A 16,103-nucleotide genomic window follows, 5' to 3' on the forward strand; every position below is an offset into this window, starting at 1 on the left:
TGAACACCCTTCCAAAGGTGACATCTGCGCACACACGCAGCAGATTCTCTGTGCGTTACTACTAAAATGCATCAGATTAAAAGCACATGCAGATGACACCATGTGCAGTCAATATTAAGCATATGGTATTACAAATAAGGTCATTTCTTATATTGTCAATAAAATACTGTTCGCTATAAAATCTTCACTCTCCCCACCGCCTCTGGTCATATCTAAAATAAGGCTCTGCCACTTAAATGTTCACATTTTTAATCCTCCCTTTACCGCATGTGTCACACTACTCATTTGTCAGCCTCGGTTTGGAAGTATCCATCAAATTTGATGAAGCCTCTTCAAACACAAGATGGTAACAGATTTTTAGAGGGAAGGCTGCCCCTGCTGTGGGAGTTCTAAGTCATCTGTTAATCAGAGGCACCCGTAATTATTCTAGTCGTGGTGGAGTTTTCATTTTTCAATTTGTACGACTGGCTTTGCCAAGAGTTGCCTAACCATATCCATTCTGAAATTCTTGACATGAGCATTGTGGTGTTGGCTGCAGTCATAATATTTCCACCCCTCCCGATGGACATATTAAACATGAGATCCACCAGTAATGTCTCACACAGATGATGTTATTAGACTTGCCAGCCCGAGGCATCAGCTGTGTGTATTGGACGAGTGTCAGAGCCGGGAGCTCCCCTCCCCCATTCCAGACTCCCCCCCCTGTGCTGAAACCAACTGGTCCAGGAGCTGCGTGCCAGACTTGTGGTGAGTCACAGAGACCCCTCTTTGCTCCATGTCCAAGTCAGAAGAAAGTCTCTGGCACTGAAACCGAGGCCCTCGCACTCCCGAAATATAAGAAAAAAGTCTCCTTTCTTCTGGTGAGCGTTAGCGGGGGTGCATGGAGAAGGGGTAGCGTGTAGGATAGAGTTTCAGAGCCTGCTTTAAAGTTAGCCCCCCTCCTCGCTCCTGATGGCCTGTCGTGCAGGTTCAATAACATTCCAGTGTCGGGCTGATGCAGAAATGAAATGAGGAGAATCAAACGAGAAAGGATGGAGGGGTGGGAAGTCACTTTCGGCTGAGTTTCGGCTGCCCCTCTAGTGAGGTGGCTGACAGGACTCCCCAGAATTGGAGTCAATATTATCCCGTCTGAGAGGGTTTTGGATGAATGAGACTCAACAGTGATGCAAAACAAACCACTGTCAGATTGGCATCAGTGTCAGAACGGTTTGATACTGACATGGTGAGTCAGCGCGCGGCCCGCAGAGTTTCTAAATTTACAACAAGCGGCAATCCAGATGGGAATACATCATCAGATTTTTGTCTTACAGGATTTTTCAAAACGCCAGCCTGTCCCTTCGAGTTAAACGGCGACGCTGGATTTAAGCTAACTGCTGACACGATTGCGGTGTTAGTGTGTGTGTCATGTGTGCTAGCGTTGCTAATTAGCACTAAATGCAAACTACAAGCGATGCTGATGAAAGTGTCATTGCTAGATAATTGATAAAGATAGTAAGTTTAACTGAAAATAGAGCCTTTTTAAGAAGATTTAAATGAGGAAACAGAGCGAGCCTCCCTGATCCCTTGATTGTTTCAGAGTCGAGAGGCCCTCCTCTAGTTTTTAACCTTGACCTAGTAATTAAAAGCAGACCTCTACCACAGGATTTTCGGGTGTAGTGGGGATCATAAGGGGTCAGCTTGTTGGAAATGTGATCACATGTGCAGTAGAAGTATTTTGTATAATTTCTGAAACATACAGCCCATAATAGTAATAGGCAATGGATAAAAGGGCTCATTAGAGGCTCATCATCTGGGAACCATGAATGCACATACAAATGTTATGACAACTCATGCAACTGTCAATAAAGAGACTTAATATGATGAAAAACTCGTATTCTGTCACATATTTCAGTCTAGTTCTCTAACTGACAGACATTAGAGACAACAGAGTATGCTAAAAAATCATGCATTATTCTATTGTGTACGTACGTAGTATGTATTAATCTATTAATTTAACTTGTCTGCTAAAACAAGATTGCTAATTGGTTCAAAACCCTTACTTTGGCATAAAAAAACCTTTTTGGATCACTTCCTCTTTTTTTTGGGCCACTCTCTTTGGCCAAATTGCACCGTAGGTCCTTCCCAAAGACCAGCCCAGCATTGACATATTCCGTATTGATTAGGAAAGAGCTAATGACATCAACTGTGTCTTCTGTTGTACCACCGGCACACACAGGAGGCAGTCTCATTAATAATGTTGAGTTCCGAGGGGCTTTGTGCAGTTTTTCTGTATATTTGGGTTGGTGTACTCCGGGAAGTCAAAAGCAATTACCGACTCCCTCGTTTTCATTCACTCTGTGGAGATGGCAGAACGGTGTTTGTGGCTGTGGAGTAAAGTGGATGAATAACATTACACCAGAGTGCAATTAGGACTTGGACCCGGATCACAAGTCTTGATGATTGTACGCTATGTAAATTAAAGTGTATTTTGGAGAGACAAAGAAGGAATGGGGGAGAGCACGAGGTCGATGGTGGGGTGGGGGCGTGAGAGAGTTTGCGGGAGCAACTGTGCAAGAGCGTTTGTTATAAAATGAGACCGCGCGTCTTCTGTAGTGTATCCAAGTTGCCAACAAACACACCATATCACGTCTTCTGGGTGCAAACCTTATTATTATGCTTTCCAGGCCAATCACACCACAATTGTTATGCCTTCCAGGTCCATCCATACAAACCCCTCATTTGAATCCATATTGTGCATTCTTAAGTCTTGGACTAGAGGTTTTTCCTGTAATAGACTTTCCATTAAAGTGCGTCGCATCAGTCCAGCGTGTGCATTCGTGCACATGCACATGCACGCTCCAATCACAGCGCTGTAAAAACCACATTTTACACAGCGTTTCTGTACTTTGACATTCGCTAACTACCCCCGACCGTTGTGTGGCTGCCTCACCCCAGGAGACCTCCTCTTTTAGATTTAGATAGGTTGCCTGCTGAGTCCAACCCAAACACATTCTACCACTCAGCCAAGAGACACAGGCAGGGCAAGGTCGTTGGATTGTGTATATATAAGCGTGTGTGGTTCCCTTCCCAAAGTGAAGGGTGCATAAAAATGCAAAAAGGTGCGCACACACACTCCCACAATGCATCATCTCCTCCCGCTGCACCACGCAGGTACTTTCCTGGTTTGATGTCTAAAACATCTAACTAACTGGCCTTTACTATTGCGCTCACACAGAAATTAGACAGAGCCGCCACCGATAGCATCTACCCGGTGTCGGTGCAGTTCGCTCTTCGCCGGCCTCCATTTCACTTCATTAAGTCCCTTGTGTTTGCAGATTTGTACATCACACCAAGTTTTTAATGACTTAATTAGAATTAGTCAGCATCTAGTGAAATTAAGCCAATAGATCCTAAATGGCTTTTTTTTTTAAAGTAGCACAGCATGTAAGTCCATGCTGCTGAGTGTATAACACAAGTAGTCCATTAGCCGGGGCTGCTTCAAATGCCATCTTTCACTTTTTCTTTTTAACACACACACACAAACCTAACGTGAAATAAGTAATAAGTAACTGTACAGTAGTGTGAGCATGTGTTTGAAAGCTGTGGACAATAGGTGAGATCAGGACAAAGAAAAGGGGAGAAAAAAAACAGGTTTCCTGAAATTCAGCAGACATTTAGATTGAGGTTGATATAAATCTAGGAGTGAGACCAGGCACCTCGAGACTGGCTGTGATTTGTCAGACCTGAGAGCTTTTTCCTGGACAGAAGAGAAGAGTATTGCTCTCTTTGTCCAGAGACATACCCCATGAGGATGTTTGCCCAGACCAATCAGACTTTCATCAAACTTCATTCTGTACTAGTCTAAGTGAGGACTTTGGGTCCCCGCTGCCTGCCAGCTCTCTGCACTTCTTCCATAGATTACTCGGCAGGCACCTCTTCCCTACAGCTGGGAAAAAACAAAACGCCCAATTACAGATGATTATCTTTGAGCATTTCCTGATAAGTCGAACTCAGGGAAGAGAACAGAAGGTGTTAGGTAAGGGAGGGCTTTCCCGGGTGAATGCGGACCATAATGATTTGAGCCAAGATCATATTAACTCATGCTTCATATGATCTTATCTGGGCTGGCAGCTACTATCAGTGCTTCTTTTTTAAAAATTATTATTATTTTCAAAGCATTGTGCATGGGCAGACAGTCAAATCCAGTATGCAATACAAAAACAAAACAGAGTTTAAAAGGTAAAAACCTTTTAGCGTTACCCACATTCTTCCCCTCCCAATGAACTTCTCCTTTTTTTCCCCGAGTCTTGCACCAGGCATTTGCAAGTTTATTCTTGCTCCCTAATCGATCACTCCAAAGCCGGGTCACCGGGGTCTCGGACAAGAGCAGCTCTCTCACGTTTCAGCCAGCGTTTTCTAAAAGCCGCCAGACAACACTAAAGGAGCCTACGAAGCAATTCACCTTTAACCCCAACGCCAACTATGTTTGGATGATTATTTACCCTTAAACGCCAGGTGAATAAGACGGAGTCTGATTCAACAAGGGCGCCGACTGACCACAAAGAATGGGTCTGGGTTCGTTGGGGTGTTTGCTTTGGTTCTCCGAACACATTCTTCGAGTGTTAAATGTTGTCTTTGAGTATTTTTTATGGCTTTACGACATTTAAAGACTACTTTGAATGAGGTCACTGAAAAAAATAAGCCGCTGAATGTTTAACACAATTAAAGTTTGGGGTAGAAACATGGGTCAGGATGAAAATGGGAACAAGAAAATAAAAACCTGACAACGATCAATGAAAGGATATGTGCCAGTTCTGGTCCCATTGAGCCAACAACTTCCTGCAAAGAAAACATACCGCACTATATTTGCTGCATCGATTATTTGTTCACGCCTTCATATTGATATTTGCACATTTAGGAACGTTGCGAGGACTGGGACATTTCACACAATAAAAGGGCAGAGCTGGTTGTAACAAAAGATTTGCTTTGACTGAAATGTCACCGTTAAGCCTCGATAAAAGGACCTTCTAGTGAGCGGTGAATTTTTCTCCTTCTGAGTTCACAAATTAGATTGTCACATTACTCTTTACAGGGAGTGTGGTCCTTCTTTGTTTGGAAATGTAAAATCGTCTCACTGACATTAATCAAGAGTGACAGAAAATCTGTTATTGGGAGCTTTCTGAAGAAAAAAACATGCACATAATTTGAAATCAAATGCATATTTTTTTTGCTAGGAAGATGGTGATTTATTGAAACATCTGCAAACATACATGGAAATACAGGATAGCAGCCAAAAACAGAGTTTGTACAATTCTAACAAGCTTGAAAGTCAATATTTGCTACGACCAGCTTTATTCCTCAGCACAGCCTCAACTCTCAGGCAGCTGTTTCGCAATTTCCTTAAGTAGTCTTCAGGAATAATTGTCCAGGCTTCCTTGAAGACATTCAAAGCTCTTCTTTGGATGTTGTCTGCCTTTTGTTCCGTTCTCTGTAAAGATGATCCCACGCTACTTCAACAATGTTGAGGTCCGGGCTCTCGAGAGGCCAATTCATGACTGATAGTGTTCCACTGTGTTTTTCCATCCAGGTATGCTTTTACTGCATGTGTTTGGGATCATTGATATGCTGAAAAACAATCTTTTTTTTGTATTTTTTAAAGACACGACTTTCAGATACTGTTCATCTGCTGTAGATGGTTGTTTTTCTTTTCTAAGGCTGCAAGTTCTTCTTTTGTCCTCCACTTGTCAGCTTTCCTTAATGTTGTTAAGGACGCACTGCACACCATGGTGAGATATGCCAAGTTTTTGGCTAACACCTCTTGGTGAATCACCTTGTTGGTACAAAAAATACTATTTTGTGCCTGTCAAAATGTGTTATCTGGCATTTTTCATTGATTCAGCTGAAGAAATGGGAACAAATGATGTGTTTTCTTTTTATGACAGGCTGCTAGCAACAAAGTGCATAGAGGCAATTTAAAGTTGGGTTTATTTGGGGGGGGGGGGTGTTTTTTGGCAAAGTTCATCGCTTGAGTTAGGCGCATTTTTTACGCTTGAATAATTTATAGATTAGTTGTATGTGGCTTAAACAAAACGAACAAAAAATCCAAGGACTAAAGTGAAAATGAGTGAAAAAGCAGCCGATCTCCAAAGAAAAACTTTGGGAGACCTTCAGAAAGCCTTGAGAACTTTTTCTGAAGATTACAAGAAAGTGTAGTTCTTTGGAAGCAAAACATGTGTGGTGACTAATAGCTGATGACTCTGCTATCTTTGTCCACTGTCGCCACTTTAAACTTTTTTTGACACTTCCAGGCAACCAAAAATGATCCAGTGAGTCATGGGGCCGTTAGAGTTTCTTGGCTCCCCTCCCTGCTTCCCCTTTGTGAACCTACACCATCACTCTTTCGTTCAAGAATTCTAGCTCAAGTGGTCACTGATGGACACGTACGCGTATATAAACACACATGCCTTCTGTTCAAACAACCAGATCTTTCTGCTTCCGTCGTCTCACCCCCCTCCACCTCCTCTGCCTGTCTTGCTCTGCCTCTAATTTTGCTGCAAGTGGAGTCCAGGTGGAAGCCATTTGAATTCCCTGTGGTCGTGACCACTGTGGTTGCTTGTGACACAGTCATACCTCTCATTTCCCGACCATTTACAACATATTCTTGCCATCGGTAACACTCATGCTACAATCATTATGCCACCTAGACACACCATGGCAATTTGCGGTCAACAACACTAACACAGACACGCAGGACCAGACGGAAGGCAGAATTAACATTGTAATCAAGTCTGTGTTGAGTGCATGCAGCATGATACATTATGTAGTTGCTGAAAATGTGCATCACATTTGCCTGGCCATAGATGCCATGCAATTCGTGTTTTAAGATTTCATTATATTTCGTGCACTTGGCTCAGCATCACATAATGATATTGAAATGCATGCGCCATTGGGATCAGTGTTATTGACATTGGAATTTGCTGTACCCCTGACTCAGAGGCTGAGCTGAAATTGCTGTTGTTGTTTGTGTGTGTCTGCGTGCGTCTGTGTGTGTGTGTGTGTTTGTACGGTTGCGATTTCCCCTTCCTTCTCAAATCTGGCAGGGAATGAAGTGTCAATTGGAAAATTATGCAAATGCAGTTAGAGGGAATACAAAATGGAAGGAAATTGAGATCTGAAAAAGTCAAATACAAAGAAAGTAAATTGAGATTTTTCAGAGCAGATGCCCTCCAAACATGGATTCATCTGAGTTCAGACTGTGCTGAAAAATGACACCAGTAATTAGAAAAATGGTTGGGTTCGGCTTTGTTTCAGGCGTTGAAGGGTGCAGCTTGTATTATATTTCTTTGTAAGCTTTCTGGCTCGTATTCACAATGCTTCATGTGGTTTTCAACTGACCATATGTTGTTCATTCTGAAAGCAGTAAAGTGGCTTGCAGATATTTTGAAAGCCAATCCAAACTAAACTTTTATTAGGAGGAAAATTCAGATATAGATTCTAGAGTTTCACAGCCCCACTGTCTTTCCCCATATGTCCGTTCACATGGTGCAGCTTTGAGCTCGATGCTAATGTCAAGCTGTTAACATGACTTTGCCACAATTTGGATACATGAGTTGGGACATTGCAAAGTGGAAAATGACACACTTGCTTGTGTTCTCCATGAATTTCAACAGGGTAGTGTTCAAATCAAGCACAGAAATTGTGCCTTCACTGGAAAAGATGATTGTAGATTTTGACCGTTATTGTCTAGCTTTGTAGGCAATCAGTTGTCAAGCCTCTGACCACACATAATACCTTCTACGGCAGCAGTCCCCAGCCCCCGGGCCACAGACCGGTACCGGTCCGTGAGTCGTTTGGTAGCGGGCCGAGAGAGTTAAGGGTTGGGTGTGAAATTTATGTTTTTCAGGGTTTTTATCGTTATTTTTGAATCGTTTTTATCATTAACTCCGTATCCCTGGGTCTTTTCCCGTGTGTTATGAATAAATCCTCTTTTTTTGGTACCAGTACTGGTTTTATTTTGTTGTATTTATCCGCGACACCTTAACGGCTGGTCCTTGAAAATATTGTCGGACGTAAACCGGTCCTGACGCGAAAAAGGTTGTTCTACGCTCATATATAAAAATGTAACAAAGACCAAACACAAATCAGTGCTACGAGACTCTTTTATTACTCCCTGACTAACTAGCACTGGTACTGACGTAGCTGTTGATGACCCGTGTTCCTCCGCCGGCTGATTATTAGTTGGTACTACTTCTACTTTTGCGTTCTTCATCTGACCTTTTGACTCTTACAAGTCCATCATTCATAATGCCCTGCATATAGCGCTGTGTAATTTAAAAAGTAAAAAAAAAAAGATATTCAGAAAAACAAATAAATGAGTTTAGATACATTCATTTGAATCAGTATCAGTAACAACGGTGTTGTCTTCACCTCCTCCAGTTGGGGTGCAACTTTACACAGCAACACTGCAGACATGCAGGCACAAAGCCCCTCCCCTCACTAGCAGCTGAACGTGTGAACAGTAGCAGAAATCTAAACGTTAGTTATGCAACTATTACCTAACCCAACCCTAACCCCACTGTTACGGTCGACGACCCACATGAAGTTATTAAGTTAGCGGCTAATAATAAAACGCTAATGTTAATGTGGGTGGGAGGTAGGCAGGCAGCCAATGTTATCAGCCCTGCCCGTCTGCAAAGTTAAAGGACAGTGTTAATTCAACATAATTCTTTGTCTAAAAAGTGTTATGTTTCTATTATGTCCCAGACTGAAGCTGAGAAAAGTCTAGCAGCAACAAGACAGAAAAAATAACAGCTTATGTTACAAACTCTATTTAATAAACTGTTTTATCAGTGACATAAATAATGTCCCAAGCCACCAGCAGCATAGTAAATAAACAGGCAGTTGCTGAACATATGCATGGACTAGTATTGTTGATTAACTTTATTTAAATAGTTTTACTTTAAATTTTTCTTAATGTAATCTTTTACGATTATTGGTATCAAAAATTGTATCTGTATCCGCTTGAAATTCTACTATTGTAACAACCCTCCTACACAATTTTAGCCATCTATAGTTTAGGATGCTGGCATGCTACCATGAAACAGATGGTGATGGAGAAGTAATGGTGAGATATTTCACTCAAAACCTGAAATTGTAATTCTTCTGTTGTGGCTACATTGCCAAACGTGTACTGTGGTATTCAGTCGTGATAGCCACCGATATCAAAATCGTATTATATAATTATTGGATAAGAGCAAGCTTCACTGTTGGCCCAAAATTCACTAAATCTTTTGGCAGCCCATCAATAGTTACTGAGGTATATAAAGGGAAAAGTCAATCTCAGCATCAACCCCCGATGTCTTTGAGCTCTGTCCACCTACCAAATCAAAATCATCCATCCAGTGTTAAAACTTAGTAAACTAACAAACGCATACTGCCATCCTTAGGGCTGTTAACACTTATTAAAATTAAGTTGGTACTGTCAGCTGGAAGATGAAGAACTGGTTTTTACCTCAGAGCAATTATATCCATAACCCTGCCAATGCTATCCATCTGTATCTTTGAAGATAGCTGTGTCAGCATAACATAATGGCAATATATCGATGCTGCTGCCTAGAGGAAATCTATACTTTCCCTGAGGTTGTGTGGCGTTCAACTTTGAGGTCACTGTGTTTTATACTTATAAGCCCTGTTGTGCTCATACAAATGGTGAGCATCTTTCCTTTGAGTGGTGTCTGCTTCAGTCTCCCGTAGTCACGTAATATGAGGCCCTTTTAGCTCGCATCCAAAATCAATCCTGGCCACATAATGACTTGCAGTGTTTGTGGGCACAGCATGCCAATTGCTCCTGCAAGGTGATTAATGGCCAACAGGTGAGGTTGTCATGGTAACCTGTCCACCTGAGCCACTATGGCAACAACAGCTGACGTGAAGGGTGTACATTGAATCTAGTCAGTGATTAATTACCTTCAAACATCAGTTCATGTAATTTCCCCACCCTTTACGTCTTCCTCTCGCTTTTACTGGTTTTTATTGCGTTTTCAATCCGTCCTTCATTATCTCCCCTCTACCTCTCTCTCTCTGTCCTCCCATCGTCTTATCCTCTAGTCCTTCTTACTGTACATTCCTCCCCAATTCTCAATAGTCCATCCTTCTCTCTTTCCTGTCCTTCCTATTACCCGCCTCTTCCTCTCTCTCTTTCTTTTTCTTTGTCTGGGATCCATTTGTGCTGCATTAGGCAAGATATGCTGAGAGAAGAAGAGAGGGAGGATTGAAAGAAGGAAGATGTGGAAAATGGATAGTGCCTGAGCTTTGCATTATAATGGAGAACTGTCTCAAGGCAGATTTGCCCTGCCTTTAAACGAGGCATCCATCTGCATTTATTCACCCAACTGCTTGTGTGTTTTTATTTCTCTCCCTTGTGGGAGTTCAGCTCATTCCTATAGCATCCCGGTGTACTGTTAAATATTTGTAATGGCAATTTGTTTTATTTGTTTTTGCACCCAGGTTTTTTTTATTGTGCACACAAGTAATTTCCTCTAATGGATTGTGTTGCCATTGTCTTCCAGTTGGGAAGTGTCTTACGTGTCAGGAGGGGTTACAGTGCCTTTGTGTGCGAGGAGGAGCGGAGGTAGGGCCCCATTATTTAACCCAGGCCATCAGTCACACTCAACAAGCCTATCATATAGGAGCATTCAGACACTGTACAGGCTAAAGTTAGCGCTATTATCTGCCTGTCAGTGGCTAGCTGTGTTGGGGTCCCTTGTGGAAAAGCAATTGTATGAGTGAATGCCTTGCTGCTCACGTTGTCAGGCTCCAAGGATGCACGCAGTGCCTTTAAAAGACCACTCTCCATTTACCTTTGGTTTTTCACACCTTTCAGCTCGCATTAGCAAAGCGCGATTATGACATTTCAGCTGAGTTTAGCGTTATAAAATTGACCGCTCAATTTTAAGCCATCAGCAAGGTTTGGAAGCTCAACCGAGTGGAAAAAATAATCTTTAACCGTAGACGGAAAGGATCATCTCGGTTTTAATCATCTCAGCTCATCTCCTAAGATTTCCGAGTGAGTGCTCATCAATCATACTGTATGCAGACAGTGGGCTTGATTAATATTCATTTTATATGAGACACTTCATTTGCATGAACACACTGTCTGTCTCATAAAAATTACCAAGCCCTCCCTGCAGGTGCGATAAGCATCTGGACATGAAGCAGTTGAAAATCGGAGACATGCTACTTAACCTGATCCTACTTCATTACATAGCGTTACGTGGGAGGGCTTCAAGCATGCGTGACTAGTTATATCGCACTTCGTATGTCCCCATCAGATAACAGCGAGGATCAAGTTTCACATTGTTACGGCGACGCTGAATAGGTCTCCGGATTAATAGAAATCATTTTCAGTTTCCTCAGGTCGTGAAGTGACGGAGAAGTGCCCACCGGGGCAGTGATGCGAATCAGCGCGATGGCTATCTCGCCATCTGTATTGGTGAAATGAGAGTGCTGTGTGTGATGAAATCCAACATTTATAAGGTTTAAAATGAAAATCTACAGTCAACGCCGGCCACAAGTCAAAGTGAAGAGTCACATGAAAAGATTTTATTTGCCCGGGGAACATTTTTCATAACATCATCCAGATGATCTGAATTGTTCGTGTTTGCTTAAGTTTTTCGTTATATTAAAGATCTTTGGGTTCTGGACTGGACATCTTGGCCTTTAAGAGATTATAATGGAGAGCTTTTTTTATTTTGTGGCATTTTAAAAGGCAAGAAATCATATGTTACATCAAAACTAAGCCGGAGCAGTAATGAAAACAATGATTACACATAGCAATACATATCAGGAACTGCAGTAGGAGGACTTCTCTTTCTTTATCTCTGAGAATAGAAATGTGGTTAATTTCATTATGTGTTTATAGTTTTAAGTTCTGCTTCCATGTAGGTACAGTTCAAGGATTTTTTTTTTTAATCATTGTTCACATCAGATTTTTATTCTGCTGGTTTAGGAAAAAAAACTTCTATTTACATCAGGTTATAATAAATCTGATTTTTTTAAATGATATTTCCATAAAATTAAAAAACTAACATTACTATTGACATTTTTTAGTAACTTCTTATCCTTGTGCCCCACCTTTAGCAACAATACCCAACAAGCATTAGCATTCCTGCGTTGTATTCGACATTAAAATGCAAACACTCAACGGGTGAAATGTACCGTATACGTCTGATTTCTTATTCTGAAATATATTTCAGAGTGGATTTGTCTTCTTGACCCAAAGCAGAGTGAAGTGGTGCAGCAAACACAGTGCGGGGACAATGACTCAGATGTAAACTAGTAGTTGTGTATTTAAATATGTAAAGTACATGGAAAAAGCATGTAAAACAACTGGCATACTGTATTTGACTTCTGGTTATCTCTAATGCGCCGAAGCATTGGAGTAAAAACAGAGGAAGAAAGAGAGAGTTCTATAAAATATATGAAACGGCCTCCAACAATTTTGCAGGAGAGAAATTACACCGTAATGGTGACGGGTACGGCAGCAAATCCCGAGGTATCGGTGTGTTACGATTTCCTTTTAGCATGCGTGTGTGGAATTTATTCAGGTTTTCCTATCCGCCTTTCCAAGATGATTTTTTTTTTTTCATATCAGGTGTCACTGACAAAGCAGTCAACACAGCATGACTAATTACAACATAACACATTTGAGTCTCACCCGGTTGGAGGAGCACGGGAGCATTATCAATGTCAAGATTGCGTGAGGTGTTTAGTAGTAAATCAGCAAAGCCAAACATCTTCTTCTGTAGCTTTTAACACTGCAATGTCATACCAAAGGAGATGAGTGTTCAGCACGTTTAAAACAACACTTCCACACATGATCAATGACATACACTTTTTAAGTTTATTTATTTATTTGCCATTTGATACCATCACCAGCTGTGGATCTGACTTAAATTGTCTTAACAGATTTATATTCCTACTTGTGTTTTTTTTCTTTGCCATTCTTTTTGAATGCAGTCACACAACGCCCACCCCCTCGCCCCAACAACCACATTCCTTACTTTTCCTATCACCCGGCTTCGTCAGGTAAACTCTTCAGTTAATTAAAACCGTCAGGTTTCATCTTGGCTCTGTTGGCACGCGCCACAGTTACAGAAATAACAAAAACAACGCCGACGAGGAAAAAAGTTGCGAGGGCCGTAATGAAGAAGTCTCCTTGATGTGGCTGAGAACAGACGCTGCAGTTGTTGCTAGGTCTGCTAAATGTTGGCCAGCTTATCTAAGGGAGTTATCCTAAATCCCCCTCAGAACAAGTACCCTTGAAACGTCAGCACCGTAATGTATCATAAGGCTCCTTCTGGAATACAAGACGAGTTGGCAATGCCGGACTAGCGCTCGGCCTTTTTTCTCCCCCACCCCAAACCCCCCCGCTTTCTCTACGTTGAACAGGGTCCAAGCCTTTCTCATAAATATGTATTTTATGATGTGTTCTTTTGGCGCGCGATGCCAGTTTCAGTACCTAAGCCCACACATTTTTTTCTCCTTCTACACTTTTTTTTTTTTTTTTTTGGAGAGCAAATTAACAACTGTGATAGTGTTCTTCATTTTATGTGATAATTTCTTAAGTAACACCTGTGCAAGTAGTCGCTGGTTAATAGGCTGTGCTGTGAGATGTGCCGTGTACGCTCTCACTAGCACACACACAAATTCTCATTGTCTCCATCCCATTGAAAAAAAACCTCTATCTCCTGAGATATAGGGGGGAAACAAGCGCATGCCAGCAATCCTAGCTTTGAACTTTGTCATATATATATAATTTTATTTTAATATTTTTAGTCTGCATTTTCCCAAACCTTATCCTTTGCTATAAAACTCAGATCCAATTTGCCGCTTGGACAGAGTATTTGGAGGTGATTATTCCTGGAATAATGTATTTTTTATTTTGTCAAGGCAGTCTCAGCATCCGATTTGATGTCGTATTTAATTTAGCTCTCTGGCAGCTGTCAGAGTGTTTTATTAAAAGCGCTGTTTACTCATAAGGACGTGGCTTTGATCAAGCACGCCCTTTCACACTGCTATTTTAACTTCTTAAGAGTCCCACAGTCATTTCTGCATGCACGGGACGAAGCGAACAATACAGCAGAGAGGGTGGTTCGGTAGATGGCGTCCAAACTCTGGTTGAGTTCACTCATGGAGGCCTGCCAAGACTTTGCTAATGAGCACTTTTAACCTCTAATATTGCCCAAATGGCCTTCCTATACAGAGACCGATGATAGGCTTCTGTAAAGTCCATTAATATCTGTTCAAAAAAATCTGATTAGTCCAATCGTGGCTTTTTGAATTAGGATTAAGGGCTAGATTCTGAGATGGGTTGAGTCGCCACTGCTTGTACAGCGTGGGGGCTGATATGGAAAATCTGATAAGCGTGTTTTGCTCGTGTAACTTGAGATTCTTATGTCAGTCAACTTCCCAAGTGCCGTGTCCTTTGACGCAGCGCTTGACCTTTCGCAAGCAGATTTTCGTCCCTCCCGCACAGGAATTAGCTCCCCCATAATATTGAATGTACTACTGACGGCCTAATGTGCAGCAGTGGCAATTGTGTAGTGGATGCCAGGTTTGTGTGCACTCTTTGACTTGTGTCGTTTTACAGAGATTACATTTCTGCAGCAGATCGTGGCTGATGGTGGATAATAGAAGGGTTTTGTAGATGAGGGGGGATAATCATTAAAGCTGATTTAACTTTAATATCATGATATTTGTTTTATGGGGATCATATTATGAATCGCATCAGATTATATTGTTGATCCTTCTTTAACCGTGCACCCTATTATTCATTCACAACTCACTGTTATGTTACATATCTTCATTTTGAATAGTGGCAAAGCTTTCAGGAATCGCCATGCAAAACATAGTTGATGTTTGCAGCTCATTTTATGCTAAGTAGCACTAGCTTAGCAATGACTTCCTCTGTCAGGAGTTCACTCACGGGGCCCTCTCACGGTGTTAGAGGAGGTTGTGGGCAGCTCTGCTTTGTGAACTGTTTTGCCGACTAGAATTTTGGAAAGAAGCCCAGTAGCACAGTAGAAAAATGTCCATAGGTGCAAAATCCCAAACTGTTAAGTTATGGTTCTTACCCGCAGGAAAGTGAAAACACTAGTGCGTTTCTTATGTCAATTGCCATCAATCCTTGAGAGAATACATGAGGTCTAGAGCACATATGCATAACCAGTTCTCCAAACATAGCAGCGTGTGCTTCATTGCTCAGTGCTCGCCTCTCTGTGGGAGTGATTTGTTGGTAAGGTGTAAGGAGTTAACACTTCGATGAGCAAACAACAACAGAATATCCAAAAATACCTTTTGTGGTTTGCGCTCTCTTAGCGTTCGGTTGATCACGCCTGGTATGAGTTCATATGACTGCAGACTGAGCAACTTGCACTGTGTCACTCGATGGCGACTTTGAAACCCACAGTGCCATAAGGGCTGTGCATAAGGATTTATAAAGCCACGGGCATCCATCTGCCGCGCTTCTTACTGGAAAAGACAACAGTCCGATTGTTCCCGTAAAATAATGACTCACCAAGAAGTTTTTTGAGATCCCAAACCTCATTTACTTCCTGTCTTCTGTTCAGCTCATAGGCATGTTTTGTTGTTGTTGTTTTGTTTCCGACAGACTTTGGAAGGCATCTGGAATCAGAGCAACAAGGCTTGCTGCGGTCCTGTGGGAAGCGTGGCGCAGTGGAGGGATCGGTGCCATAAAGGAAGCACCCAGCTGGGGCATTTGCCAGCAAAACACTGAGTACTGAACTTATCTGGGACCTTCAGCAGCGGGCGGTAAGAGGAGGAGGAGGAGGCCATGTTGACCGCACGCCTGCTAGTCCTCGCCAGCCTCTTCGCACCAGCCGCACTGGGTGAGTTTGGCTCATTACAGCAAGTGTTTGTGTCTGTGTGGACGTGCAGATGCAGACACAAAACATGCCTCTTGCGTTTCCTGATTGGCATGATTTGAAGCTGTATCGGAATTTCATGTGTTCACTACTTAAGTGCCAGATTCTGTCAGCCAACTGCAATAAAAGCCTCTGACTTTATGTCTGTCTTGTTTTCGCCATCTATGCAGCTCCTCTCAC

General features: G+C 42.1%; 1 protein-coding gene across 17 annotated transcripts in view; it reads left to right on the forward strand.

Annotated features, from left to right (window-relative positions):
- The window catches only part of LOC100692188 (adhesion G protein-coupled receptor L3), a 254,089-nt gene that overhangs the window by 52,865 nt on the left and 185,121 nt on the right, over positions 1–16,103 (forward strand). For all 17 annotated transcript variants that reach the window (XM_019352859.2, XM_019352862.2, XM_005468240.4 and 14 more), the window contains one exon: positions 15,650–15,887. In XM_019352859.2, the coding sequence (XP_019208404.1) occupies positions 15,833–15,887 (55 nt within the window). In that variant the 5' untranslated portion in view covers positions 15,650–15,832. The remainder of the gene's footprint in view (positions 1–15,649; positions 15,888–16,103) is intronic.

The sequence above is a fragment of the Oreochromis niloticus genome, linkage group LG3, assembly GCF_001858045.2.
Source record: "Oreochromis niloticus isolate F11D_XX linkage group LG3, O_niloticus_UMD_NMBU, whole genome shotgun sequence".
Taxonomy (NCBI): domain Eukaryota; kingdom Metazoa; phylum Chordata; class Actinopteri; order Cichliformes; family Cichlidae; genus Oreochromis; species Oreochromis niloticus.